The 25,450-nt window shown below is 48.7% G+C and overlaps 1 protein-coding gene across 1 annotated transcript in view; it reads right to left on the minus strand.

The window, feature by feature from the left end:
- The window catches only part of ACAP3 (ArfGAP with coiled-coil, ankyrin repeat and PH domains 3), a 54,210-nt gene extending 29,268 nt beyond the window's left edge, over window positions 1-24,942 (minus strand). Inside the window, exon 1 of the mRNA XM_082070123.1 lies at window positions 24,814-24,942. Within this exon, the coding sequence (XP_081926249.1) occupies window positions 24,814-24,860 (47 nt within the window). The 5' untranslated portion in view covers window positions 24,861-24,942. The remainder of the gene's footprint in view (window positions 1-24,813) is intronic.
- Between the last annotated feature and the right edge of the window lie 508 nt (window positions 24,943-25,450).

Genomic DNA, 25,450 nt, shown 5'->3' on the forward strand with positions numbered 1-25,450 from the left:
CAAGAAGGACAGGGAACTGCTGGAGAGGGTCCAGCGCAGGGCAACAAAGATGCTGAAGGGAGTGGAGCATCTCCCGTGTGAGGAAAGGCTGAGGGAGCTGGGGCTCTTTAGTTTGGAGGAGACTGAGGGGTGACCTTATTAATGTTTATAAATATCTAAAGGGTGAGTGCCACGAGGATGGAGCCAGGCTCTTCTCGGTGGCAAACAATGATAGGACAAGGGGTAATGGGTTCAAACGGGAACACAAGAGGTTCCACTTAAATTTGAGAAGAAACTTCTTCATGGTGAGGGTGGCAGAGCCTGGCCCAGGCTGCCCAGGGGGTTGTGGAGTCTCCTTCTGTGCAGACATTCCAACCCGCCTGGACACCTTCCTGTGTAACCTCAGCTGGGTGTTCCTGCTCCATGGGGGGATTGCACTGGATGATCTTCTGAGGTCCCTTCCAATCCCAAACATACTGTGATACTGTGAAGCAGTGCTTTTATACCTTGTGCTGTACCTGATCCACATGTCGAGTGGGCGATTCCTACAAAACGCGCCTTGCGCTTGCATGCACACGTGCATAAGCCCCGCTTTGCCAGCAGCAACAAGAATGCCTGTGAAATCCAGGGAAACAGCTAATCCATGCCTTGCAGGGACAACTCCTCCGCAGAAACGTCTTCTGTGGCCAGGGAAAGGGCTGCCTCGTGAGCCTGATGTGTTTGGAAACGAGCCACTGGAACCTTCAGCTCAAAGCCAATGTTGTTCAGCCACCTGGAGCATTCGGATCGCTGTTTAATATAATTCCAAATCAGGCTGCTAAGGGCCCTACACGACATGTCACCGCGGTGACGTTCAGGGTCGGTTTAATGCCGTGGGACGGAATGAAATGTGGGCTTTGCAGAGCTCAGGACAGGACACAGGAGCCCCTGGATCCAGGTCCTGGCAGCCACAGCACCCACGGGAGGCCACTCGCCGCAATCTCTGTGCCCCATTATCACTATTAAAACACTGCGAAAAATGAATCCTCCCCTCTCTCGCAGAAGTGTTTGGAGAATTTAACAAAGAGCAGCAGCAAAACGTTCAGAGAGTCAGAAGCTGTAGGTGTGCAAAGCGGAGTTGTTATTATTATTATTTATTAAACCTGCGTTCTTTGTGAAACGGAACGAAAGCAGCGCTTGCCCTGGTGGGATCAGCTCTGCCCTCACAACACAGGAGGTTTGGCACAGACACGAGTCGTTTCTCATCCAGCTCCTTCTTCCAGAACCATCAGCAGCCTGACAAGGTCACTAAGAGCTGCCAAAGCACCTTCGCAAGGAGCAGAGGCTCCCTCTAGAAATTAAAATAAGGTGTGTTCCTTCAAGGAAAAGGGACCTGCTGGGGAAGACGGGATTTCAAGTTCCACCTCCATATCCTCATCGTCTGCAAGATGAAGTATTTCTGGAGGTTTAAACCGGGATGGGGTAAAAGCCAAGCCCTGATTACTAGTAGTCACTCATTTTTTGCAAGGGAGGAAAGTGCTGCTTTCAATGCAGGGTGAAATACGGCTGGGCTGAGCCTACAGCAAGCGCATTAGTCTCACTTCCTTCTGCTGCCTCTTACTGCAAGATGCAAAAGAGAAAACTAATGAACCTGACACAGACAGACAGCAGAGTCAGCAAATCTCCAAAACAAAGTAGTTATTAACCTTCCTAAATACCCCTCTGAAAGCTTCTGTGCCCTCTAGTATTCACTGCTCTTCCTCCTTTCTTCAAAAGAATAAGTGTGCTTTGCATCTCGGTGTCAATGTGAGCAGACGGCGCCATGGCAACAGCTCCATGGTGACGGTATCCATGACAACCGGATCCTGCCACTGCGATGGTTTCCCCTTCAAAACGAGAGCTGGATTCGCAAGGCTTTGCGCGTTTGCTCATGGAAATAGTGTGGGGCTGGTGACAAGATGGTTAAGTCAAAGGTTTCCAAAGGCAATGAGCAGAGCGTACAGGATAGTGTTGGAGACAGAAGTTCTAAGGAGTAATAAAACTGGACAGTGTCATTAAATACCAGCTCAGCATCATTTCAAACACACACGTCACACATTCAGCCACTCCTGAAACCCTCTGAAAACATGAACGGAGCCTTATATGCTGAGTCCTGGTCCCAGTCTTAAACTGGACTTGGGTTGGAAGAGTCAACCTAAAACTGGGAAGAACAGGGAGTGAAGCCAACCAGGAGCCAGCAAGAATATGTGGCAAACACACTCCATCTCCACCAAATCCTGTTGCTAAATGTGCCTTTTACTACACTGAGCACTAATCCATCCCTGCCACGCACACCCGACGATTACACAGACCCCAATGACACACACAGCAGTGGGAAGCCTAAAGCTAAAAGTGTTAATTTGGGATTAAGCTGCACAAACTGGATTCAAGCTCAGTTGAATAGAAGACTTTGGTAATGCCTCAACTTCAGAGCAGCAGGTTCTCGAAGTGCAAGCGTCATTTCTCTTTCTGTGGAACAACGGCAAAACTCCGCATTTAGCACCAGGAGGATGGAATCTCATGTTGCTGATACTTTTGAGGGTTCCTGGTTTTACTGTTATCAGTCTGGACCAAGAGAGACATCAGCCCCTGAGCCTGCTGCTACCTGCTCTCGCTCGTCCTTATTAAGCTTCCGAGCAGGTTCATTTGCTTTCTTTAGATTCTTGGGAAGCATTCTCTTGTTCCCTTGTTATTTATCCCCTTTTCTGCCTCCCTGCTCTGTGTGCAGAGGGGGAGGGAGCTGCGCGGTCCCTGCTGGCTGCAGCGCTCACACAAAGGAAAAGTAAATATTTATCTGGCTCTTTGGTATGTATATCACTGCTGTGCTTCCAGCGGGGAGAGAAGCCTTGCTGCAGCTGGACTTAATGCCTCGGAATAGTGTATTCCAAGGGTGGGTCTAACTAGGCTGACGTGGAGCAGGAGTCTGGGAGCCGGTGCTTGGGGTTGTATCCTTACAACGGCTCAGTCATGTCATCATAAATAACTCCTCGTCACTCCCTGCCTTGGCTTCCCCAAAGCAAGACGGAGCTGTTTTCAGCCAACTCCACTTAATGACAACCACCCCGCATCCAAAGTCCTTTGGATCAAAGATACGGCGAACAGATTTCTGTTAATATTGCCAGAGAGTTGCTAACGCGTCCCCGGTGCTGATGAGTCAATAGCCTTCCCGAGCACAAATGCTCGACACAGTGCAAACGCTGACCTAGATTTTGAGTAATTACGCCGGGAACTGGCACATGTGATGCTTTTGCTCTCTGGCTTCCAAAGCAGCAGCATCCACGTAAGCAGAGAATCTACGGCTACCTGCAGTTTCAGAGATGTCCCCTTCTTAGTGCCGTTCTGTTCCAGGTGTTAGCAACACCAGACCAAAGATTATTCCCTCTTTTTCCATCCCCAAACCGACGTCTGTGTTGCACCAACATAAAGAGTCCTGGCACTGTATTAGGATCATTATAACCCACAGGGGAGCAGTGTGATGGGTCCCTTTCTGTGCCAGATTCATGCACAATATGAATCAGCGACTGCTTCCATAGGCAGAACCTGGCACCTCTGTTGCTGTGCCCAGGTTATTCTGGGGGAATTTATCAAAGGTGGCAAACGATAAACATCCCAGGAACCAGTTAAGACAGGCTAAATAGCAAATGCTGCCTAAGCACGCCCCAGGACCATCTTAATGGGTTTATGGGGCCACAGCAAGCGTGGAGAGGTGGGATCCAGCACCTGGATTGGCTGGGTTGCTGTCCTGTGAATACAGCTGCCTCCCCGGAGTGCTGGTCCGTGTTCCATAGCTCCTCAGAAAGCCCAGTTCACAGCACCTGGCTCTGTGCAAGGCGGCCAAGAGGCCGCGCTGCTGTCAGGGAGGAACACGAGGCGCTCGGATGGAGCACACTCGCTCCAATGAATGAGAAGCAGCAGCACTAATTAAATTGCCATCAGACTTGAAGGGTCTTGAAAGGGGCTATTTCCACGCTTGTCCCATCCAGCATTTCAAGCTGACAGAGGAGCGTGGTGACTGGAAGAACAAAGCTGAATGGAGAGATGGATGGAGACAGATGAGAACAGGCATTAGATAGAGACATCTCCAGCGACTCGTCTCCGCAGCCCTGCGTTGCTGCACAGCAGATGTCCCCTGCCCGGCCACCTCTGCAGCACCCACCACAGCATGAATATCTGCATGAAGCACCCAGCAGCCTGGAGCCCGCTTGCCTGGGCTGAATGCAGCCCAATCCATATTTATTACAAACACCCCCTGGCCGGGATCCTCGGCGCAGTACCGTGATACCCAAGGAGAAAGTTTGGTTTTGGTGCTTGAGGTCTCACCACAGGTCCATAACATCCTAATAGCCTCGTGCTCCACATGGAAACACTAAGGAAGGGAAAATAAATACCCACACATGCGTATGCAGCAATTCAGTGAGAGGTGTGAGTGCACTGACACCCAGGGCACTGTTTTATGCTCTGATGGCAATCGCCACCCAGTGAAAAAGCTCCCAAAGGTGGGTTAACATCAAGGCTTCCACTGGCAAAGCCTTGGAGGAAAAGGCCCTGAGCCAGCGAGGGTTTAGGGGCATGTACGTGCATGCAAAGTCCTTGGTTTTAAACCTGCCTCTCCCACCAAAGGCAGTGGGATTTCACATATACACCTCACGTTCAGCACATGCTTGCTAAGCTGGAACAGGAATCGGAGTAAAGAAACGTCTTTGCAAAACCAGTTGCACTGGTATAGCCAGTGGGATGAACTAGATCCAGAGATATGCTGGAGCAAACCAGGGAGTTAATGTCACATCCTGCTGCCCTCCAACCCTGGGTGCCTCGCTGTCCCCGCGGTGGGACACGGAAGAGCCTCTCGCTAAGCTGGGAATGTGAAGCACTCGCTGTTTTTTGTAGGCTTGCTCCATCCGCATTGCTTAGCATTAAAGAGCAATTTGGTGCAGAGCACGAGGGGCGTGCGCACCACCAAACCGGAGTCCCACAAAACGCCAGACACAGAGCGAGTTTCCATCACAGCCGAGCATCCCAGGCCAGCCCAGCCAGAGCGAGGACAAGCGCCACAGCAGCTTAAACTCAGGCTGATAAATTCCTGTAAATAAAAATATGTTCACTGTGCTTTTACGCAAACAAACAAACCTTAAACCAGGCATAAAACCAAGGCTGAGGTATTTTGGAGGTTTGCATGACCGTTGTGTCTCTTCCATTCCTGGCACTGCCCCATGCGAGGACACCCCAGATGTCCTTGCCCGTGGAACTGCATTGCCCTGGGACTCCAGCAGACACACTTTCAAACGCATGACAGATCTCAAAATAGGAAGCACTAAATCCTTATTTATTTGCCTGTGGGCTTTTCTCTGGAAGCATTAAGTCTTTGTTTTCTCTGGGCCCCGTGTGATCACATTACCAGAGGCTGCAACTTTAAAAAAATTAAATACCACAAACTAATGATAAACTCCTAAACCCAGTGACCTAACGGAATGAGCACTATGGCACGAGAGGTGGATTTGGCCGAGTGATAAATTAGACCCTGAAAATGAAGGCTGCGAACCCTGTCGCTGATTACATCGAATTCATCATGTAAGAACACAGAAGGAAATATTCTGACATCCATAGGGATTAAACAGGTTTTTGGTTAGAAAACAAACCTGTTTTATGCAAAACCGTGCAGCCCCGCAGGCTGGTACCGGCGTGGAGTGGCAGGTAGACGCACTAGAATTCCACAGAAAAGCCATTTTGGAAACAAAGCCCCATTGGCAGATGTTGGGTGGACTCTGCTGCGCTGCACAAGCCTCCTGCATCCGACCAGGAAGAGCTGGGCTGCACATGTGTACAAGATTTTGTTTAGTCTATCGCGGTTATTGCTACGGAGAACACTTTGTTTTACTCCCGAACGTTCACCCTCTCACACATGCACGACCACAATGCAGAGGATGCAGAGCTTGTGCGTCTGAAGCCTCGAGCTGGAACACGAGGGCATCGCAGAGCGATTGATGGGAGCCGGAGAACAGGAAGGGGAAAAGATTTATTGGCAATAACAGGAGAAGCTGCAAGTCGGGGAGGGGGACCAAGAAAACAGTGCAGAGAGGCAAGGGGAGATTAGCAAAGGAAGCGCGAGAAAGCGGGAGAAAGTGCTTCTGCTCTCTCTCAGGGCAGAGACTGAGTTCATCCAAAGCCGATGTGAAGCATTGCTGATTTACAGCAGCTGGGAGCCCATCCTCCAGCACTGGCTCCATCCTTGCTGCCAAAAATGGGTTTTTCCAGGAGGATTCACTAGCTCGTGCCTTTGCTTCCTTTGCCTGTTGGGGTTTGGGAACCGTGGGCATTGATGGTGCACCTGGCCTGGCTCCGAACCCTTCTTGTCCCTCCATGGCCTGAAGTGCCAAACGAGAGAGAAAGAGGGACTGTGGCGAGAAAGTCACACACAGAAACGTCCTCATTTGCCAGTGGCAGGTGTCCCTTTGCTGCAAGGGCAGTGATAAATATCGCCCCGGCCTCCTGAACACAAACACAGGCACACTTCATCTCTTGTTCCCATTAGCTCCGGAACAGACAAACCACACAGGGCCCATTCTCCGGGCGCAGTATCATCTTGCACTGATTGCTACTTGTCCCCAGCCTTGCCGGTGCATTTTGAACTCATTAGCCGAGCTGCTAATGGCTCAGCACGTGGAGCCCGGGCACACTTGGGAGGGCAGACAATGGCCTCCCTTGTGGCCACCGCCACAGGAACTCCATTGTGCGGCCCCAACACTGGAGCCGTGTTCCCCTTGGCCGGCTCCCTACGATTCTCCCCGTCTGGCGAGATTTCCCAACTCTCTGCCAAAGCTGAGCCTCGCTGGGCTCTTCAGCACTGGGTTTTGCTTTATACTTGCAGGTTGCTCCAGAGGAGGTTTAGGTTGGATATCAGGAGAAATCTCTTCTTGGAAAGGGCTGTGGGGCACTGGAACAGGCTGCCCAGGGCAGTGGTGGAGTCACCATCGCTGGAGGGTTGAACAGACCTGAGATGAGGTTCTCAGGGACATGGGTTAACAGTTGGACTTGATGATCTGAGGGTCCTTTCCAACCAAAATGACTCTATGAATCCTGAGGGTCCTTTCCAACCAAAATGACTCTATGAATCTATCTGGCACTTGGCACTGTGACACTTGTGAGCGGCCTTTTGAAGTGTTTCCTGCCCATCATGCTGAGCCACTTGGAAAATCTCCCTCCTAGAGGTTCAGGCGCCTTTGGTCCTGCTGCTCAAACCCTCCTGTAAGCAGAGAAGTGCTGTGATACCGGTAAAACAGGGAAATCTGAAGAAGGTTGCTAGGCTAAACATAATCATCAAAATCAATGGCCAAATGACATTTGCAGATTCACAGCCTGCAAGCAGAAGGGACAGTTAGGACCAAATCAACTTGTATTACCAAACCAGAAACCTCCAGTTGGTCGCTCCAGACCAGTTCTAGCTCACTGGGAATGCCTCTCATTCAAACAGCCAATTCAAACGGAGATGGGGTGTCCACGTTTCAGCTCCGCACGATGCACCAGTCCCCTCGGCATATGCATTTCCAGTTAAAACCAGCGGTTTCAAAGCAAATTCCCATCAGACACACAGTCCTTGAACCGCTACCCCAGGCACAGAAGGAGCAGCGTCCCATTATCCAAGGCAGAGAGAGCATCTACCACTTTCATTGGATAATCCCTTAATTAGCGTGGCCTCCAAAATAATCCTATTGACCGGTTTACACGCAGCACGGTTAAAACAAGCCATGCCACAGATCCCAGGGTAACGGGCAGTGTGGCATTCTTAGGTGTCTTTGTATTAGCTGATTAATTTTCTTTTATATCTACTAAAACAGGTTGTGCCCCAGCCCTCCCAGTCTTTCCACAGCACTAATGGGCCTTTGCTTAATGCATTATAGCTCGCTGGATTTAAAGCGAAACAATAAGAGCACACAGGCCATTTAAAAGAACGTGCTGGCTGATAGCTTATTTTTCAGAGCAGTCCCCGTCTTGCCATGAAGCCATAAAGACATGGAACACCATTAGTTTCATGGGCACTGTGCTCCTCCTGCACCACAATTCGCTTTTAATTTGCTTTAGGCATTAAAGCCCTGCAGGTCGGGAAACCAAACTTCCTATGTGTAAACTCTCAGGGCAAAAAACCATTAATATAAACTGTCATTTTTGCTACAATAACAGTTATTTTTTCTTCTTTCTCAGTGCACACATATTTACATGTGCGCCGCATTTTTAAACTGCAAATACTGAGCGGTTCTCAGAGGACAATGTCTGGAAAGGTTTCCTGCTATTGCCAGAAGAAACAAATGTCTTATATGAGAGATATTGGCCAGGGGGAGAGAAGGGGTTGGTTTTGGATTAGGTTCTGAACGTCTTTTCTCTCCCCTCCTCCCACTCCCTTTTTCTTCTCTGATTCACAAGGAAACCACAAAGCAAACTCAGGACTGAATGAGACTTGTTTTTGTGACTGTTCTGGTTTTCTTTTAGGCCATTCGCTTCCACCCCCACCAGCCTAAACCTCCTGCATTTACATCAGCCCAATAAATTCAGCAAACTTCCACAAATGTAAACACAACCCAAACCCAGCCTGGTATTTAGTTACCATTGCAGAAGCCACTGGGAGCTACACTGATATACAAAGGCAAATTTTAATGCCCTTGTTTGGTTAGACGCTATTTAATTTGGTTTAACTTAAACTTTTCCGACTCTTTAAGCACACTGACCTTTGTGTGAGGACAGACTGACACGACCAAACCCCCAGAGTCAATCAGTGCTTTTCGCACCCCTCTGCCCCTCCAGATACCTGTTCCGAACAGCAACTACCAAAACACCCACGTAACCCTCCCCTTCTGTATCTTGCCATCGCCACGACATTGAAGGCTCTACTCTGTTCCAGTGCAAAATCCAGCAGAACTAGCTAAAATTACCTTTGTCGTTGTTTTTATAAGATATTTTATATACTTCAGCCTGTGTATACTCAATATTGGGATTTAAGAGATTTTTTAAAACTTCACCCGTGTATTCCCATAGGCACTCAAATGCCTTTAAAACTGTAGCCTCGGATCACCAGCTCTAAAATGAGATTAATTCCCGAACAAAGAACTGTAGGAAGAACTCTCTCAATCCTTATTTACAAGGTCTGGATACCACAGCGATGCACTAATGTGAGAGGAAAGGCTGAAGAAACTTCTGACAAGCACTGGATAGAACTGATGTGTCTGAACAAATGCTTCCTTTGCCTGTGAAACAGGTTCTCCTGCTCAGGGCTGAGTAGGAGGGATGACACATCAAAGGCTTTGCTAATGCCATCAGTAGGGACAAGAGTTAACGCACCGCACTGCAGCCTGGGGTAGCACAGAATCTCTGAACTTTACGTTAAATATGGAGCTGCCTGGGAATTTTCTGGACACAAAAAAAAGCATTTTCTCAAAGAACACCTTGGCATTGGGAAGTGCTGGTTTATCAGAGTGAAACATTCCACGGGACAGTGTTGAGACTGGGAATATTCCATTCGGGAAGGAAAAACGGACCAGTACGTTCTGCTTCCAGCACTTTGAACCTGAGCTCCTTTGACCTCTACGTTTCACAATAAGATCTGAACCCAGCGGGAAACGGAACGACGGATTTCAAATGAAAAATTACTCTGGAATTTCCTATGGCACAGGTTTCTTTGACCAACTTTTCAGCCCATTCAAATAAAAATTGGGGGGAAAAATGGCAATAAATTCCTGCAAACCTGCACCCCGAGATGCTCAGGCAGCTCCACAGCAATCGCAGCCCTGCCCTGTGACCGGGCTCCGCGTTGCAGAATAACCTGTCGCACAAACGGTGCTCGTGACCGGTTTCTGCAATAGGAGCTGGCAAGCAGCAGGAAGATTTCACACCCTTCCTCCCATGAATGGGGAAGAAGCATTCAATTAGGAACGCTGCCTAGCCCTTAATCATTCCCTTTGTGTGCGTGGTTATTAATATCTTCACATGACTAGTCAAGCCAGGGGCTATGCTTTCTGTACTCGTTTTGGCTACTATTCTACTTAATGCTTACAAAATATATATAGAAGCCACACCCAGAAAATATAAGGAAAGAAAAGCATGCTATTGCTGGCTTTACTTGCAGTAGTAACTGCACCATCCAAGTGTACTGAAACTCTATATATTTGATATTAAATAATGTCACAGAAAGAGACTGTCACACCTCCAGTGAGTTTAAGTAGATAAGCCAGGTAAAGAGCAGAAGAGAGGCACGGGAGAGGGAATGTGACCAAAGAAGTCAAAATAAAAGGTCAATACCCAAACCAAGAATAGAATTGATCCACCTGATCCCTCATCCAGCGAGGATTTCTGTTCTGAAAATTCTGCAACAGACTACAAGGGAAATATTTTACCACATGCCTTGTTAGAAGAAAGGGAGGATAACTGCACTGGGTTAAATAAAACCACATCTGTGTTCAGCTAATACAAGCTGCTCGCAAGATTTAACTCCAAGCTGGGTACCCACCTCTAGTGCTCACCAGCATGGCCATCCATCCATCCATGATCCAACATCCATCCATCCATGATCCAACATCCATCCAACAGTGATCCAACATCCACCCAACAGTGATCCAACATCCACCCAACAGCCATGCACATGCTGACCACATGCCAGACCAAGGATGCTCCTCAAACAGACGCAGCCACCTGGCACAATTTTGGGCTGTACTTAGCACAGGAAAGACAAAGGACGAGCTTATGACTTCCAATAACAGACAGGTTGTGTCTAGAGACCCTGACCCATGGACAGCTCATTGAGAAGTCTATGAAGGAGATCTGGAGGTCTTGTCAGCACCTTCCATGTGGTCAACATCCCACTGCAAAGGGAAGATGAGAATGCAGAGCCCTGAATGAGATGTCCTGGAAAGAACGAGGCCAAGGAGACAGAGATCACGCGGGGTGGAGCACCTGGGTTTGATCTGAGCCTGACTCAAGGCCAAGCCACGGGCCTGGATTCTCCATCACTGAGATCACCCAAGCCTGACTAAGAAAACAACTGACCAAAACCTCCTCAGACGTGGTGACTGTGACACACCAACCAACCCAAAAGGCCCTAAATCCAGTTTTCCACCCAACCCAGAGCCAAAGGGGCTCTGATCTGGCAGTTCGTACCCTGAACCATCTCCCAGGGTGATGCTCTAACAGGACTTTGCATCCATCCCAGACACAGGGATGATCCCACAGCACTACAAACCCACCAATGTTCCCGGAGGATGTGGAGGAATAACACACAGTATCCTGCTTTCTGTGTTCTTTATCTCCATGTTTCTAAGGCTCTTTGTGCGGTGACTCGTTTGTTCTCAGATCCGCAGCAGAAGGGAAGGTTCACTCCGCCTTCTTGCCAAGTCTTTGCTATGTTTTGTGGAGGGTTTCTGCACAGTCAGATTGTCTAAAATAAAAATCAACCGCAATAAGAAATATAAGGCAGATTGTCTGAAATAAAAATCACCAGAACTAAGAAACAGAAGGCTGCTCTTTGCATTTGCTACCACCTATGTCTATGCTATTGCTAAACAGGAACAATGGCTGCAATGATTTCTGCCCAGCCTGTGGATTTACTGCACTTTAGTCTCTGGTCTGTCACCACAGGGTAGCTCTGATCCTTCCTAAAGCTTTACCATCAGCCTGCAAAACCTCCGCAAAAACCAAGACCTGTTGCTACTAATCTCTGTTTCCCTTTCTGCTCAGAAGTGACAAAGCGGAACGCAACTCCTGCCTCGCATTCCTCCGGGCCCACAGGAAACCATAAATCAGAAGAAAAGCATAACATCCAGAGAGAGAACTCGCAAAAGGCCAAACGCAAGGATGGGCCGTGGGGCTGGGGAAAGGGAATGGGGAACCAGGAAAACCAGAAGGCGAGCGCTAAGCCGCAGCTCCACCTTGGCTGGGAGAGGTTCTGCGCTGAAGAACGGAGCGAAACGAGGGGTCAGGGCAGCTACATTTCCAAGGATCTGCTTCATTTAGAGGTGACTCGTCGTTCTGGTCAAAACAGCTGAGATTTATTCTGGCCTAGATAAATCTATTTATAGCAAGTGTGATGCTAATTCCGTACGCCGGACTGATCCACTTGCCGGAGCAATAACGCTTTCTGCTCCCTCTTTTTAACCACTTTTGTGCATCCAACAGCCATTTTGCTCTCGATCATCATCTCTTACTATGAGATGTGCACATCCCCTCGCTCCCCTTGGCGCTGAACCATATAGGATTCATTTTCCTGCTGATCTCCTCCCTCTGGAAACTGATGGCTCAATCCCACATCTGCGCTGTGTTTTTAATAAATGGGAGAAACCCAGGCAAAAACAGGTTATGAAAGTAATTTTAAAGCCTCTCAAAAATACATTAATTGCTTTTATTACCTTACCTGGGGTTCATGTTGTGTTCTGTACAGAGTAATTCATTTACTGTCACTCTTGTGAACTCAGGAGTGTGGAGGGGATTTTACTCATCATTAAAATGCCTCTGTCTTGGGATCCACTGGACCAATTGCTTAATGGAGAAATGACAATAGAGGAGCTGTTTTTAGCGGTTTGAGTCTCCTGTATTTGCTCCGGGATAATGGAATAAGCTGTGTTTCTAATCTTGACTAAAATCTCCCTACAGATGGCTATAAGCACGATGCAGATGTGCAAGGCCATGCCAACGCTCTTTCATCCTGGGAACACAACAGTTTTCTGCAGTAAAAAACTGAGGTAGAACAGCAGTGATTCTGAAGATGTGACACTGAAATGACTCTGAGATGCAGGGTCATCATCTCCTCATTGATATATTCTCACTTGTTTTTTTTCAAAGGCTCCACTAAAAAAATGTATTTTCCCTTTTTGAGCCTAATTATTGCTCAAACACTTTAATTTGTGCTCAAATCTATCAGCTTCAGCTCCTTTCCTGCGCCTAAGCTTGGCTTAGCTCTAGCTTTGGTAACAGCTTTCATAATGTGTCGCACATTTTACACAGCTCCAGAAATACCCAAGTCTCTGTCTGAAACCTGCTAAATGTCAGTTTATGGCTCTTACCCTCCTCCTGCGAGGCTGGAGGTGGATGTTTAGACAGGGTTTTGAAGCAAGATGAATAAGACTTTGTATTTTGGTTGCATGGTGCTCCATTGACTTTAAATCTCTACATTAATATTTAGCAAAAACTGGCACCTCTCTTCATGATACATAAAATGACAGATACGGCTTTTATGCACTCTGCTATATATACATAAGGACAGGGTTGGGTTTTTTTTTCCAGTACTGCTTCTCCTTTATGTTCAAATTATAAGAAGGAATTTATTATTTGAGTTTACCAAGTCCTTTCCCCACACTCTGAATTCCCCATCACTGATTGCTAGTCTGAGCTATAGAATAAAGGCACAAAGCAACCTGATCTAGTTGGACCTGCTTTGAGAAGGGCATTGGATTTGATGACCTCCAGAGGTCTCTTCCAACCTAAATTACTCTAGGATTTAATGGCTTAAAGATTAAATCCACCCTTAGCTCTTTTAATGCATTCCTTATGTAATGTATCTCATGATAACAGGTTTCTCCGGAGCTTCTCTTTGGAAACCCACAGCCAAACACTCAAGGAGACAACAGCACCTTGAGCATCTGGATTTCTCACGGATTGATCTGCGGATCGTAACACGTGCACAAAGCAGAGGGGAGATGCTCTACAAAAGGCAGTTTATACTCTTCTCCACTCATCATTACACCCCAGGGGGGAAATTCTGGCAGGAGATGCCGCAAACTATTTCCCCCTTCTGCCCATAGTACATGAGCAGCTTCTCAAATCTTGAGAGAAAAGGGAAGCAGCCCCACAATGTCACAGCACCCTTGATCTTCCAATACTGCAATTTCAGTGCATATGGAAAGGAAAATCCCGTTAGAAAAGTGGCTTGGTGAGGACAGGTAGCTCAGGTGGGGAATAGTATTGAAGCATCTCTTCTCCACACAGCCCTTTTGGAGTTTTCAGACCAGCAACATGGGGATGGCTGTGCAAACCGTGGTAAAACCAGTAAGGAACATCAGCATCATGGGGATTCCACAGCCTGACTGACAGTAAATCAGCCGGCTTCAAAAATGCCCCATCCCAAGGGCAAATGCGGTTCTTTGCTTGCCCGAGCAGTCAGGACTTTACCCATTTCTTGTTCAATGTTGTTCTTGTTCCCTTCAGCTCACCGCAAGTCATTTCCCAGCCAAAATGCTGAGCTGAGCAGCTCGAAGTGATGGATTCCCCGTGCAGACCATTGCACAGGGCGGCCACGTGCGCTAACGCTGATGAATCAAAGATCATCTGGTACCCAGCACGGAGCAGCTGCCGCCCTCGGCTCACCGGAGCACGGCACTGCTGCGGAAGCTGCTAACGGGCCTGGCTCTCTACCTTCCTTTCTGTTCTCAATATCTCTTTTGCAAAAGAATGATACAGCTGCAAGATGCCACCTTTGCGCTTCCATTTGCACTTTCCCACAAGTGACAATTTTCCCGTCCTACGCGCTCCGATCCAGCTCGCTAAGCAACTTCAGAGCAGAAATCACTTGTCTGCCCCTCAGAAAGCATCTCCCTTCCTGGGTCAGCATCAAGCTTTTCTAGGGGCAATATGGAAAATGCACAGCAATGACCGAACACAGGAATATTCTTTTCTGAGCCAAAGAAAGGAAGATTATTATGTGAGCATGCGACTCCTCGGATGACATTTGTTTGCTTTCTTTCACAAGCAAAATGGATTTATTAAAAAACAAAAAAACACTTGTATCAAACGGTTCTGTCTTCTCCCCAAGTGAACTCAGCAGCATCCGTTCACCACCAGGGCTGGACAAGCTCCAGCAGCTTTGTTGAGACTTCCCCTCGCCCATAGCTCAGCTCAATCCACCCTCTCCCAGCAGGAATCTCTTTCAGCGCTAAATGCTCCTTGTTCCTTTTCTCCCTCCCTCCCTTGGGCCTCGGCGCAGAACCGGAGCTCCCCAACCTCTGGGCTGCCTTTGTCTCTGTCTGAAAGGCTTTTCCTGTGCCGCGTCCTGCCAAACGCAGCAAAGCTCCTGCCCTCTCGGCAGCAGAAATGCTGGAGGCTGTGACCACCCTGGGGTGATACGGAAGGGTCCTTGTCCCTTCCTTCGCCCCGGGAGGGTTGGGTGGCGCTTTCACCCTCCTAGAAGTGCCAAATGTTTTTTTCCTGTGCCATAAAACAAGGTGGTTTGTTTTCCTCCTATAGAGTACTGATATCAGTAGCACAATCCTTGGCTAAAGGGATGAGAGTTTATGGCTCTGTTAGTTGCTGCATGTTTGCTGGGGGAAATATAAGCGTCCTAGGCACGACTCATCCCTCGCTTTTCTCTATTATATTACTCTCAAGGGTTGGCTATGGCCCCATTTTTCCAGCTCTGACTTCCTCCTCTGCCCCCCCAGAGGGAACAGAACTGTTGCGAGGAATCAATTCTCATGTAAGGGATTGGTGGCTCAGTCACCAAGCTGCGGAAAAGGACATTTTTATGATTTTGAGTGCAGCCAGCAGGACTTTCACCAGCTACAGATTGCTTAGCTCCTCTCCGTGCCCATGGGATGGACCGTCACAGCCCTTTGAGCTCGTAAATCATCCGTGCAGGACGAGCCTCACTGTCCTGGTGCATTCCCAATAGTATTTTGGACCCTGCTCTGGAGATAGGATGCTCAGGCTCATCTACAAGGAGGAAATTCCCAAGCTCACACAAAGAAGTCAAAATACTGGGAGGGAATCAATGGGCAGGAAACAGGGACCAGTGCTGCTTGGAGTAATAATTAATACATCCTCTGTAATGAATGATGTGGCCCAGGCAAGGGAGAACAGAGCTGGCATTGTCATAACAGGGCTCAGTGGCAGAAAAAATCCTGAAGAACAAAGTCAAGGGTCAGAACAACAGGGTTCAGCCCTGGAAGATTCACAGACATCCATCCTCCACAAAGAAAATTCACCTAGAAACCTCCACTTCTTGAGTTCTTGGCATCTCACACAGCTCAGAACTGCAGGTAAAAGAGAAGCGTGGAGAATTAAACTATGAATAACTGTGGTGAACACAAGCAAAGATTAAAGTCTGTGAGGCCAGATGAATTTTGACTTCTGAGAGAAGCCTTTTCTCATCTCATCAACATCTATGACATATCAGCTGGGAGTTTTCCAGTGTCTCAGTCCTGCTTACCAGTCTGGCATCATCCCATCACTTTATGCATTATCTCTGAACTCAGATGAGTCAGCGGCACATCCAGAGCCTAAACTCAACCTGGTAGAACTGGTTTTATTATACTGCGAACACTTAAGGCAGGCATCTTCCTACAAATGTCAGCTTGCTGCCTCCTCCTCCAGCCTCCAGGTAGGATGTTCTCTGCAGATCTGACAGCATCATCTCAAGCGCCAACCTCCAGATGGTGCAAGAAAAGCCGGGAAGTTGGGAGGAAATGGGGGGGAAATGAGGGGAAGGGAAGAGGAAAAGGGGCCTCCTGCTATTTCCTACATCCTGGGGCAGGGTCACTGTGCAGGACAAATCCGGCCTTCCTGCCAAAAACTGGGTTTATCAGAGAGAACAAAGGGGTGAGATGCTGAAGAGAAGCCGAGCCGTGGGAAACAGCATTGTTTGACCGAGCTAGAACGGAGCAGGAACAGCCGACACTAAAACAGCCATTCTTCAAGAGTTACGGAGATTTCTGCATTACCCCAACGCTGCAAATGTCGCAGGACCGTGCTGATGGTCAGGCTGGTATTCTTCTCAAGTGTAGGGCATAAAACAGCCTCAAAGCAAGTCACAAGTGTGTATATGTGCATAACCTAATTTTCCTTTGCCACAGGAGTACAGATAAAGCTCCTTTAACCGCTCCCTGTGTCCACGGATGTACTTTAGCTATACATGCGGACCATATCTGTAAAACCTACACATGTAGCATACTGTATATTTCAGCCCATCGGTCAGAGGTTTAGCAAACAAAACCATATGTCAGTCTCCTCTGTGCACAGTTAAATAAAGACAGGCACAGCTGCTTGGATGCTGAGAAACAACTACAAGCTCTGTGTCTGTATCTCTGCATCCAAATGCATGTACGTGTAGGCCACACAGCTAAATTTTATTCCCATAAAACATCCTCTTACCTTATCGACAGGTGGATGTGTCTACCCCTTGGAAGCATTGCATGTGCACATATGCATCCACACACATGTCCACACATGCTGTTTCTATTAGCAGTAGCATTTAATGAAGAGCGCAGGCATGATTAAGCCTCGCTGCAGCGCGATGAAGCAGACCGGGTACGCGCAGAACAGATTATCTCACTCGCTGATATTATATAATCTGTTTAGACTGTGCCACTTTATGCTTATTTAAGGAATGAATGAGCACTTCACTCCGGGACGTGCCACCCATGAGCTCTGACATCATCCCTCTAATCCGCTGTAATGAATCCGCCGCTTTGCTTTTCAGCCATTCCCTTGCTCTATCCAGCAAAAGTTCTGTACTGGAACGGTTACTCCCAGACACCATGTATGTGTGTGTGTTATTCCGCAGTGAATTAAATGATGCTTAACTATATCACAGCAACAGAATGTTCTCCGGCTCCCTCCAGAAGAGCCCTGGCACCTAAGCAAATAAACTTCTCCTGCAGATAAGGTGAAACAGGAATGCGAGGCTGCACGTGGACACACTGCTATAAACGTACCGCTCTGCATTGGGTTATCCAGTGGATCCGGACAGGCTGTTGAGAACACACACAACCTTGCCATGAATTGTTTTTCCAGTCCTTCCTTCCTTCCTATAAATCAAAGCCTCTGAATTGAATGATCTTCTTGGCAAAATGAGACACGCAAACTCAAAAAGATCTGTAGGTGCACCCATTTAAAACAAACCCTCTCCAGTAAGCCAGGGCACCAAGTGAAAAGAAGAGAGCGTTATGCCAAGCAGTTTGTGTCGGGGCAATTATCCTGCCTCATCATCTTCTTTGGGGAGAAGGAGGAGCGAGCGGCTCCCGCAGCAACACGTGCGGTTTACTCGCCACGTCTTTGCCCCGTGCTGGTGGTGTCTCACCTGGTTTGCCAGGTCTACCTGCATACCCAGGCTCTGCTCACACACACGGGACCAAAGCCGCTTTCCTCCCCACCCAGCACGTGTAGAAGAAACACCTCAAGACTCCACTCTGAGCCTTCTTAGGCTTGGAACAGAGTCCCCAGCAAACCCTGTCCTCTTTTCTCATCCTTTGCAATAGAAGTAGAAACGCAGCATGGTGTCAGCATGGAGCCAAAACTATTTTATTCACCTCCTTTCCTCCAGCCCCATTTTTAAAGCAAGTTTTGCATTAGAGAGCAACTACATTAACTATGGGAAGAACCAACAACCTGTGTGCGTAACAGCCAAAATCAGAGCACAGCCCTGACGTGGAGGAGAACAGCAAACAAGCAAGCGAGCGCACTTGGCTCCAGGGAAACATTCTGCCCTGTCCCCAAAATTCAACAAACTCAGACTGCAAGTCTGTTTCTAGGGCTCTTTTCTTTATCCCAGATAACCGGACTTACAAAGTTAGCAGTAGCCTGGTATTTTTAAGTAATGCCAGTGCTTAGGAAGCCAGAAAAGCTCATGGTTCCACTGGCCTTCCTGCTGCAAAAAGAAATGAATACTGTGGCTAAAATTTCATAGTGTTACGAAAGCAAGTTTTAAAGGGACTATCACCACTTCAGAAAAGCATGGGATTACAAAGAACTTGTGATTTTTATTCCTCCCATCCCTGCTCTTCCACCATCCTTGAGAACAGAGCAGTTTAGGATGCTTCGATTACAGGGTGAGCAGTTCCAGGGAGCTTTTAGCTGCAGGAATTAACATAAACTTATTTTGCAATGTCTACAAGAAATTGCCAGGTGGTGGGGAAACTGGCTTTTTCACCAGCCCCGTGTATCTGAACCACGTTTGCCACAACAAACCATATCAGACAGGATGGACGGAGCCTGGAGACGGCTGCATCCAGACCCAAAGTCGTTCCTGTAGCTCTGATTACAGGTCTCAACCTTCACACTGTTCCTGACCCCAAACAATCCAGCACACACTTCCCACCCTGAGTTCATCTGTTACCCTGTTAAGCCCTAATACCAAACTGAAAGTCTTTGGCCTCAATATATTCACCATGAGACTTGAATGGGGTCTCTCAGCTCACTGCACCCCAAGATATGTATCCTACAAATCAGAAGATGCTGTTTAAGTTGCAAAAGGGACTTGCAAGATCCCCCAGTGTGGATCTGACTAACTCAGGAGCTGCAGCCGAATTTACAATGCCCTGGTCTGTGCATTAGCAGATGAGACAGCGCTTTATTCCTTATCCAGTGATTATAGGTCAGAGCTGAAGTGCCCGACTGACAGCTCGGAACTTCCCAAAAGCAGCCGGACTAACAGAGAGTGTCTGGCAGGGGATGCCGGCCAGGAGAGCTGCCAGACACACGGTCCAAGCTCCTCCGGGCAAAGGATTCTCCACCACACTGCTGCTCCTGCCTGGAGAGCAGCCTCGGTGATGCTATCGAGACCAAAACAAAGCCCAGCTTAACTCCAGGAGCCTGCGCTGCCCTCCTCCCTCTGGGCGGCACAAAGAAATGAAGGTAAGCGCGTGGTTTGTCATCACAAATGTTAATTATCGCACAGGCTCTTGACTCAGACACACAGCGTGACTCTTCCATCCCATCCCTCTTCTCTCCGCTACGGAAAATGCAACAGAGGGGCTGTGGAAATGAACAGGAGCCTGTCCAGAGGCCACACAAATGAGCCACGCCAAATAATGCGAACTGAACTCCCGTCCTACGCGCTCCCTTGGCCGCTGCAGCCCCTCGAGGATCCAGAGACACCGCGTGGTGGCGAGAAAAGCGGCAAAGCACAATTCTCAGGACATGTGGCTCTCTCCGAGGAGGAACAGGCCACTCTCCGACTGATAATTTCAACCGCGCGGATAAGCTGGCATCAGCGTCTCTCAGCCGGATTACCTCTGGGTCTAATTACCCTCTTCCACCGCAGGGTTATTGCACTTTTGGTTTTATTCCTTTTAGCAAGCTTTGCCATCTAACTCCCAACCCTCTCACCTTCTTTACTGCAGGTAGAAAACCAGCAACTAGCAAATGCCTGATCTTGGTTCTCCTGGCCATCCTAACAGCACAAGGGCTACGGATCCTCGTGGAAGGTTTTGAGGACACATCGTCCCGACTCTCACCCTTAGCAGGAGTTTTACCCTTTGTATTAATTAAACTTCTCCTGCAAAAATAATTCAGGTTGAACAGCTCCTTAAATTCATCTCGTGGCAACCAGGAGAGCCAGGGAGAGGGGAGAATGTCAGACTATCACTGACAAAAAGGTGATTTTCATGGCTCTGTAGCCACGTACGTCCCAGCCAGCAGAACAACAAAGAGGAACAGCTGCTCAAAATGAAACCAAGCAACTTCCAGCTCAGAAAATGCTCTGCTAGATGACTGGAAACATTTCAAAGTTTGCAAGTGTCCTTACAGGGTGCGCACTGTAACCAAGCAAGGTGTGTTACAGGAACGTTATTCCAGTAACACGGTCAATAGCCAAATTATGAAATATCAAAATTTCCCTTGTCCCTGTGCTGTGCCATCAAACGGACGAGCTAAAGCTCCCACGAGCAGGCTGAGAGATTGTATTTCAGAGTTTAATATCATCCTCTGCAAATTCACAGCTTTGAAGTCTGGGCAGTTCCATCTTGGGGAAAAAAAAAACAGCTTTAGAAGTGCAATGATAAAGAGAGAAGAAACAGAATAAATAGATCAAGACGGGTATTATGATTGATACGGATAATATCACGCTGCTTGTGTGATAATATCTGATCTCCCGTGCAACTAAACCAGCGAGCGATGGCAATTGTGCCCATCAGTGTGACTCAAAGCGCAGCTTGTGTGGGCGCATCCCCACGCGCCCACCGGCGCTGGCAATGATCTCGCTTACATAAGGAGCCTTGTGCAACAAAAACCCACTTCCAATCAATGCATGTGCTCTTTTTGCTAAATTAAACAGAGGAAGATTCTTCCTTTGGCCACCCTGGGTGTAATTTCAATTTGCTCCCAGGTTACTTAAGCTAATAAACTTGGCTTACCTCATCCTGCCATGGTGTGCGGTGTCAACTGACACAGCTCACACAGAAGCCACTGGGGTTTTGTTCTGCAGAGCCCTTCGCTACCACGCGTTCACACATCGTGGAAGCATTAAAACTGGTTTTGCCAGCTTTAAGCTTGTATAATTCGATTTGTTATCAGACTCAGCAAGATCAGTTTGATTAAGGGCTTTAATTCTTCCCACTCTTTGAAACACTCCAGTAAGAGAAAATATTTTCTACATGTGCCTGTGTTTTCCTATGGGGAAAAAAAGTAAGAATCATGATTATTTTAAAGAATTTGGACATTATTGAGGGATATAAAGGAACAGGCAAGTAATAACCAAATTTCAGTGTTTTTCCTGTTCATTTTCTTTGCAGGTGTAGTTATTTACATTATAATTTATTGTGATTGAGTGAAAATCTGGGCATGTACAGGGTCTTCTGTAAGGAGAAGAATCTTCTTGGGAGAAGATTCCAGCATCCCAAGCTGTCGTGCTGCAGTCACAGCATCCCCACAGCGGGTAACCCCGACCCCACACGAGCCCCATTAATAAGGTCAGTAAACACCACCAACAATAGCGATGTTAGTAAAGGAAACAACCGCTTATTGCCCTCCCCCGTGGGAATTACCACAGAGGCGCTTGGGGTTTTCTGTGACCCGGGGAGTGCCACAGTCAACTCCAACCTCTGCAATTTGTTCCTGCTCTTCCCCTCGTCCTCCTGATCGTTCCTAAAGCGCCCAGAATGAGGAACGATGTCCCCATGTGTCCCTCAGCACCGAGTCTTCCCCGAGCGAGGAGGGGACAAAGGTAGCGGGGAAACACCAGGAGCCAGCAGGATGCCCAAGGACTCCCAGTTTTCCAAATAGGAGCCAAATTTACTCATCGAGCGCTGCTGCTTGAGAGGTGCGCGAGGGCGATGGGCACCACTCCGGACCATCCTCATGGAGCAGGATAATTCCCAACTATTCCTGGATTGCCCGGGCTCTGTGAGTCAAACAGGAGCTCCGCATGGCCGGGACAGGAAAGCCGCGGTATCTGTTGGGGTTGCATTCAAATGCGCTAGAACTGGTCTTTCAAGGCAATTATACTTGTTTACTGGGATTGAATATACACGTCTCTACAAGATGCCTCGCAGAAATAAGGCTTATCTACCAATCTAAAGATCTATACATATTTAAGTAACTAATTTTTTTAGGTTTTCTTTGTAGCAACTGGTCCCTATAAAGTCGAAAGCAACGAGGGATGGAGCGTACACCGATTTGGAGTGTTTTGACATGCCATTGGATTTGATTGCTAAAGTAGACTAGTTTGGTAGCCTTATTATGGGACGCAGTGTTTGTTAATGCCTGTACAATATTTTTGGAAGCTTTTTTTCTCGGTGCACGTAACGAAAAGGAAACAGTTTGGTTATCTCGCAGGCTCACTGCTTTTGGAATAAGCCAATTGCAGAATGTGGCACAGCCCTGCGCTGGGACGTGCGAAGGGGCTCAGTGGGTGCCAGCAGGAAAGGGAGGGTGAGCTCTGCTCAGGCACTGCTATGGGAAAAACGGATTGAATTTCTGCCTCTTCCAGATGTTTCCTATGGCAAAGGACTTCACCTATTCCTGTCTCAGGCTCTGTTGAGAAAGTGGATTATACAGCACCTTCTCTCAACTCATCATTATCTGTATTTTTGTGTACAGTTTGGCTTGTATGGTGTTTGACAGCTTTCATAATTGTAAGATTCCCATGCACTGTGGAAGAAGTTCTATGCCTTACGCTTATATAACGATTCTCTCATATTACAAACAAATAATCGTAACGGAAGACCTAATTAAATAGTCAGGAGGAAGAAAAGTATTCAAGGAGGCTAAAATCTGTACCCTTTGAGAAAGTCTGAAGAATTCTGTTTTGTGCTCTTTTTCCTTTTTTGCCCTGGGCCTACTAATGTATTTTCTCAGTGTTCAAAGTGTTCATAGTGTATCTATTCCCCTGCTACCTATATATCAGCCCTCCTGAAATATAGAGGCTTATTTCTCCAGTCTAATCTCCTCTTCTCCCCATAACAGGCAGACTGTGTCTGGCCATTTGGGAAATAGTTCATAATTCCATGCTTAAATAGCCGGTTTTTGATAAAGGTCCAACACAGTGCTCTGAGAGCTGTTTTGTTTTTACGGATGGAGCAGACAGAGCAGAATGATGTTGCCTGCATGCTAAGGGACTTGGCCTGAAGCCCATACACACACACACACACACACTCACACACCAAAGGCAAAATAAATAAATAAACATATCAATCAATCTTGACGTCACCAGGAAAAGGGTCACTGCCATGTGGAGCGAGACATCTGGACAGTGAAGTCACTGCTCTGGAAAGATGCCACCGAACAGTTCACATGCAGCACAATAGGATAAAATGACAGTCAAAAAAAAGGCAAAAAGAAGGGGTGGATGAATTCTAATTGATGCTAAGTGAGCAGAGGTTTAACGAAGGAGCTTCGTACCTTCTGCCAACCTGTCCATGCATCTTAACTGATTAAAAACTCCGGTGATTCCAATGCCAGCCAGGCCCACAAATGAGACCAGCCTGTCATCTCGCATGACACTGTCCCTCAGACTTTCAGAACCAGGACTGGAACAAGAGCGAGCAGGATCTTACCACGCCACTAAATTTGAGTGTGTGGAGGAGGACCCTTTCCACAGCCCTACGGATTCGCACATGCGGGGGTAAGAGGATGCTCTTGCCCAGGTGTTCGCGTTACCTGCAGCTGTACACAACCACACACACATACACAAACCGGCAATAGTTCCGAGCAGCCCCAGCAACACACCACGGCAGCCTTTCATATCAGCCTTGCATTGCACGGAATTATTTTAAAATGCACTTAAAGGAAAACGCAAACTGCTCTATTTAATAAACAAAAAGGTTCTGTGAAGGAGCGACAACAAATGTCTACAGGGAAGGAGGGACCCCTTGGTAACTCTTTCCCCTTTACCAACTTGCTTCTGCAGGCTATTGTCTGTCTTTCTGTCTGTCCCCATCCAGGCACAGCATTGAAAGCAGCAGGAGATTGTTACTTATGGAAGCTCTGATCTGCCCTTTATAGCACCAGGACATCGCAGCCCATCCAGACACCAGGATGCTCCTGGCACAATGGAGCATCTGGACCCAGAATGTGGCGGCTCCTCTCCAGCCCTGGGCATTTGGGAAACGTCCTGATTGAAACCCAGCACAGGCAAGACGGAGCCTTTGTTGTCAGAGCCCAGATTCCTTCAAGACCGCTAAAAAAATCCACCCTCCGAGAGATGGGAATGTGGTCGCCTGGAAAAATGACCGTATTTCTCAGCACCGGCTCTTGGTGCGGTTTAAATCAGCACCGTCCAGCTGATCCCTACAGGGTGATGCCAGTTCACGAATGGGCGCTACAATCAGTCATTTTTCATGTGCAAAACCGTCCGAAATCAGGGGGGAGAGGGAGGAGCGGGATGCAGCGCACCGGGGGCACCGCCTGCAGGCCCGGGGGCCGGGGGTCGCTCGGGCCGGTCCCCCCGCTTCCCGCGGCACCGGAGGCCGTTCCTCTCCCCCCCCGGCCCGGCTTCCCGCGGCCCCCCGCCGCCTAAAGCGATTAGCGGAGCGTGCCGGCGCCCCTCGCCCGCTGCTCCGCCGCAGGGACTGCGCGACCCGGGCGGGGGGGGGGGGATTAAGTGGAGGGATTTGGGGGGGACACCGCGCCGCTTACCGGAACCGGGGCGAGTCCTTGATGCACTCCTCGAACTCCACCGTCATCCTGCCGGCTCGGGCCGCAGCCGCGCTCAGCGCTCAGCGCAGGAAGCGCATCGCCCGCCGAGCGGCCCCAGGACGCGCTCGGCCGAGCGCCCGCCCGCCCCCTCCCGCCCCGCGCCCGCCGCCGCGGCGGGGATGAGCGAGCGCGGCCGCCGAACGCCGCCGGACGCTGCCGAACGCCGCCCAACGCCGCCCGCCAAACGCCGCCCAACGCCGCCGCCCCGCGGCGCGCAGGGCCGGGTCCCCTCCCGGGTCCCCTCTCGCCGAGCAGAGGGGCGGTGTCGCCGTGTCCCCGCAGGCTGCCCCCGGCTCCCTTCGCCGTTCGGTCGGCGGTGCGTCCCGCTTTGTTTGTAGGTGAGGACGGGTTCTCGCACACCGACGCCTGTGTTTTGTGGCCGTGACAGCGCGCACCGACCCACGCTAATTGGTGCGGTTGAGCAATTAGCTCCGATCGTTTGCACCGGAGGGTTGGCACGGGGTTGTGTGCGCTGCAGGAAAAAAAAGAATCATCAAACTGTCCCGGTGCGATTGTGTAGCAGCAGTGTCAAAAGGATTGGCATCAATCCTGTTACTGCTTAATCTAGCTTTTAATT

Source organism: Streptopelia decaocto (genome assembly GCF_964273445.1).
Source record: "Streptopelia decaocto genome assembly, chromosome: 20".
Lineage (NCBI taxonomy): Eukaryota > Metazoa > Chordata > Aves > Columbiformes > Columbidae > Streptopelia > Streptopelia decaocto.